This window comes from Clupea harengus, chromosome 1 (assembly GCF_900700415.2).
Source record: "Clupea harengus chromosome 1, Ch_v2.0.2, whole genome shotgun sequence".
NCBI classification, from domain to species: domain Eukaryota; kingdom Metazoa; phylum Chordata; class Actinopteri; order Clupeiformes; family Clupeidae; genus Clupea; species Clupea harengus.
The window spans coordinates 10857945-10862944 of NC_045152.1; the positions used below are offsets into that span (position 1 = coordinate 10857945).

At 43.6% G+C, this 5000-nt stretch overlaps 1 protein-coding gene across 1 annotated transcript in view; it reads left to right on the forward strand.

Moving 5' to 3' along the window:
- The window catches only part of fam171a2a (family with sequence similarity 171 member A2a), a 51403-nt gene that overhangs the window by 35927 nt on the left and 10476 nt on the right, over positions 1–5000 (forward strand). The window contains exon 5 of the mRNA XM_012816751.3: positions 2138–2317. Coding sequence (XP_012672205.2) covers positions 2138–2317 — 180 coding nt within the window. The remainder of the gene's footprint in view (positions 1–2137; positions 2318–5000) is intronic.

The window sequence follows — 5000 nt, forward strand, 5'->3', positions numbered from 1 at the left end:
AGATAAAGGTATGAAAGTTAAAGGTCTAGTAAAACTGGGATCATAACAGGATGGAATTTTAAATATGCATAGGATCACTCTGGGCAAAATAAGAAAAGACTGGAGAAATAGATAAGAAAAGAGATGAGAAAGAGAAGTATAAACTCTCAATGGAGAGATGGAGGGGATAGGCTTTTTTCTTTAATCTCACCATGGTCAATGTGATTTTTTTTTATGTATTTTCCGTGTATTTTATGTAAAATCTTTACATGGCCATTGCTCTCTACTGCACAGGGAGAGAGAAGGAGATGTAGGGAACACAGGGATGTGAAATGCTGGAAATGGGCACTTAAGATGGCTACATTCTCTCATTTTACATTTACATTTAATATTCCTATTCATGCAGATTTTCCAGTTGTAATGTAATGTCCATCTTTGTGTTGAGCAGCACACAGGTCGGGATCAGTTTCATGAATCAAACAGTGGTATCTGTTTTTAACAGTGGTAACTGTTGCACCCTCAACTGCAGTTAGAGCATAGTACATCTGTTCCACTTGCTACCTCAGCTCATTGTGGTGAGTTTAATATGGTGATCGCAGACCAATGCAGTGTGATAATTTCACCATAATTTTCAATATATGTGCGTATATATTTATTTTTTGTTGGGGGGGCACCAGTGTAAAATTACCACTGCCTTCAACGCTGTCAGGGCCGGCCCTGCTTCATCCCCTCTCCTCCTTCTCCTTCTTATCCCTCATCTCACTCCTCTCCATTTCTCATTTTTCTCATTCTTCCCCTTCTTTTCCTCTTCTTCTCTCTCCCCCATCTTCTTCCTTTACTCTCCTCTTTTCCCCCTCCCTCATGCCTGCCTGCTGGTGTAAAGACACTGGTACCCATCGCCTTCATCCTGCGCCCACGCAGCCATCACAGGAGGGGCTGGTGCAGTAGAGGGCACTGGGTCTTCTTATCTACCTCTCGGCTGCTGGTCTGGAAACAGCTCTGAGGGAGTGAGTCACTCTGTAATAACACTCCAGTAGAATCAGTCTCTCTTTATCTCAGGATATACAAAAAACAGACAGGATCCCAAAGTTAGCTTACACCTACAAGCTAGCTGCTGTTTTCGTCAAATCGTGCTTTTTGCATTTGTCAACATTTGCAATGAAGAATGCGCATGCACACACACACACACACCAATTCCACACATAACTCACAGTTTAAATGTGCCGTGTCATGGTCATGAATGTCATGGCCCTGGCACTGAAGGAATACATAGCGCTAGCATGCTGTAAAGTTCTCCAGAGCATCTTGTCCATGCAAAAACATGCTGTCAAACATATTGTCAATGCATTATCCCCAGAATGCAGAGAGTCGGGAGACTCAGCTTTCATTTCTTTTCTGATTTTCTGGCACTTCGTGGCAGAGCTCTGTAAGGTTAATCTGCTATTGAGGAGGACAGTTTTCCTAACCCTGAACCGGCACATTCAGATGTTCTAACATAGATGTGACCTGATTTGGGGGTTTGGCAAGACAACACATCAAGCGGTGTGTTTGGAAATCTGTCTCTACTGTTCTTGATGCATGCATCAGATTATGAAATATGACGAGAGCGCAGCATAAACACAGCTGCCATCGTACTTCATCAAGTTTATTTTCAACAGCATGACGCATTTTTTTCTCATGAAGTGATGACAGTCCGCTGTGTTCTCTCTGAATCCAGACAATCCATATTCTTTACTGTAGATCTTACACAGATGTTTACTGTTCGATACACAAAGATGAGGCTTTCATTCCGTTTTTGGCGGTGTCATCACCAAACAGCTTGGATGCTTCTCCAACTTTCTGACCTTCTTAGAAAAACCTTCTGACCTCTCTGAAGAACCAGCATATGAGGATTCTGTGGATAACTCTCTGGAAGAAAGCAGATGACTATGCAGGCATATTGGTCCAGTGCTGCATGAGGACACTTCAATTCAACTTTGGCAAGGGCCAATCCAAACGACCTACGTACATGTGTCGCAACTTGACACATTATCGGAGACTTCATCTTAGAGAGACTCTGATACTCCTGTGTCTGTAGGTGTGGCAGACCTTTCTACATTCGCATTAATGCTGCTTGAGGAACATGACACTGACATGTTTTCTTCTCTTCCGTCTCCAGGGCCCAACAGTAGCTGGGTGGAGCTGACGGCGGTGGCGGCGGTGTGCGCCCTCCTCTCTGCTCAGAACGGCAGCAGCATCCCCGTGTCTGACCCCATCCACGTCTCCATCCCTGTCCCCTCCGACTCCCCCCTCAAGATGGCCACCAGCGTACCCGTGTGGCGCTATGACGACCGAACAGGTAAGGAGGAGACGCCTCTTGTCATCATGTAACACTGCGCTGAATCCACACCAGTGTTGATATCCCATTGCAGGGATCCAATGCATGATTGTAATAGAGGGATTTAGTAGCATTTGTTGACATAGTTGATAGGCTAAGTAATATAATTGGGGGGAAAAGAAGCAGTTTCTCATTGATATTATTCTAAGTATCACAACTTGTAGAACTCTGCTTGTTGACCTGTAGTCACTTCAGATGTCCAATATGACTACTACAATACAATACAATACAATACAATATACTACGGTATGAATTGAACACTAAATCATAAAAATCCAAATCTGCCATGTCAACCTTGTGTTAGTGTGTTATAGAAGTAGCCCCCTGTGTATTGAGCAGTGTTATAGATCAGTCTGACTCAAGGCCATGCTGCTTTGCTTCATATTAGCATGGTTGTGATATTTGATAGCTATAACCAGTACATTTGCACATTCATGAGATATTATTAGGACACTTTTATCCAAAGCAACACATTGCGATATCGCTTAATTGTAAACCGAGTGCTGCAATGTACAGCATGTTCAGGAAGATGATCTTTTATCTCAGTGTTGATGTCTGTGTTACATTTCCAGAGAGCACTCACTCTATTACTCTCATGTGGATGCTACCCGCCAATTACTTAATTCATCACCTTCCATGAGGTTGTTTATGCGTTTTCTGCAGGGCTGGCTGGTTAGAATGCAGCCGCCTCACAGCAGCACATTACCATTAAGTGATTTCATAACCCCTCTCTCACAGGCCTGGCTGGGGTACGGTAAAGCTTAATGTTCCCAGGAGTGCAGGGTGAGGTTTCCTAGGTGTGCCCAAAACCCACAAAGACAGCCTCCCTCCCAATGAATGCCCTCCCATGGGCACACAATGGCACAAAATAAACTAGACCATGAAGATTAAATCTCAGTTCAACTTCTTAATGCACCACCAATGGCACTGGATGGAGTGGTATCTATTTGTTTCTCTTTCAGTCTCTTTTCTCTCTCCCTCAATCTTTCTACTCCAACTGACTCTCATCTCATCCCTCACTCTTCCTGTCCCTCCTCACTCCACCCCTCTCTTTCTATCTCCGTCCCTCTTTGTCTCTCTGTCTGTCTTTCTCTCCCTCATCCCTCTCTCCCTCTCTCTCTCTCTGTAGTCCAGGCTGGTAAGAGTTAATGCAGCCAGCTCTAGATGACTGCTCATTTGCCTGTAAGGACTGTTATGCAACTCTGCGCATGCTTTAACCGAGACTGAGAGAGAGGACTGCGTGTGTGTGTTTGTGAAAGAGAGATAGAGAGTGGTAGAGTGAGAGAGAGTTTAGGTTTGCAGGGTATGAGAGAGAGAAGAGCTCAAGTGGCCAAGAAAGGAGATGATGTGATGGTTAAACACTGAAAGGGTAAAAAGACACAGAGAAAGTCAAGAAAAAGAGGCCTGGTATTATCTGGGCAGTGGTAATTTGGAAACCCTTCTTTGTACAGTCCCCTAATTACGCACTATTTACCCAGTAGATATATGGTAAATCATAGTATTTTGTTGAGTAATAGGTAATACCATAGGTAGTAAATAGGTAAATACAGAGAAATAGTATGCTCCACTATCACTCATCTACTCAACTAAGTACCGTATAGTTGTGACCAGTTTAGGTTAGTAATACCTTAGATATAAACGTGTACTTCCTAGGAAAGTAGACAACCAACTCTTAGAAACATTTCCTCTATTACCCATCAATTCAATTGTATTTATATCTGGTTTATGTTGGTAACAGCTGGCACTATACAGTAAAAGGAAGACTTGTTTGTTTCCATGGTATTACCAGGCTCTTATCATATAATTTCATTCAATTTTCCTTGCAATCAACACAAGCCATAATCCTCAACATTATTAAGTTAAACATGGCGTGGCAGTAGTGTCTGCTGGTATGTGGTCCAAAAACCCAAATGCTCTACATGCACACAAATACACCATCATACAAACAAATAATGTATTCAAACAGAGTTCCCCAGGCTCTCCACACACCTCAGATTCCCTCCCCTCTAACTTGCCACCCCAAACCACACACACAGACACACACACACACACACACACACACACACACACACACACACACACACACACACACACACACACACACACACACACACACACACAAAGACAGACACAGACAGACACAGACACACAGTGTTGTGGAGGCACAGGGAAAATGAATCTGGCCTGCTGTGGAATCCTAATCAGACAGAGCTTCTGCATCCCGGCCTATCCCCTGAAAGAGGATGTGATTAGTCACCTGGCAAGCTCCACTTTAATTCCCAGGATCCTCAGCTGATACTCTCTCTCTATAAAAAACTCACCAGCCGCCCCAATCCAACTCACTTTCACAAGCAGGGGTCTCATCAGGGCAGGGCTACATGCTAACTTCGAAAGGTGCTAAGTTAGCGTGACGAGAGTATAGTCAAGGCAGTACATGCTAAATATTACGTAAGCACAAGCTGAATGCATGAAGGTGGCGAATACCTTTGTGCACATTAAACCAGCAGCTTTATTATGAGTCACACGAATGGCTAAAGTGATTAGCTCTGTCGTTGCCCGATGTGAGTCAAACGTAGATCTGGGTTGTGCATGCACAAGTGTAAACTGTTACTGTAAGGTCACACTTCTGGTTTCTCTATAGTGT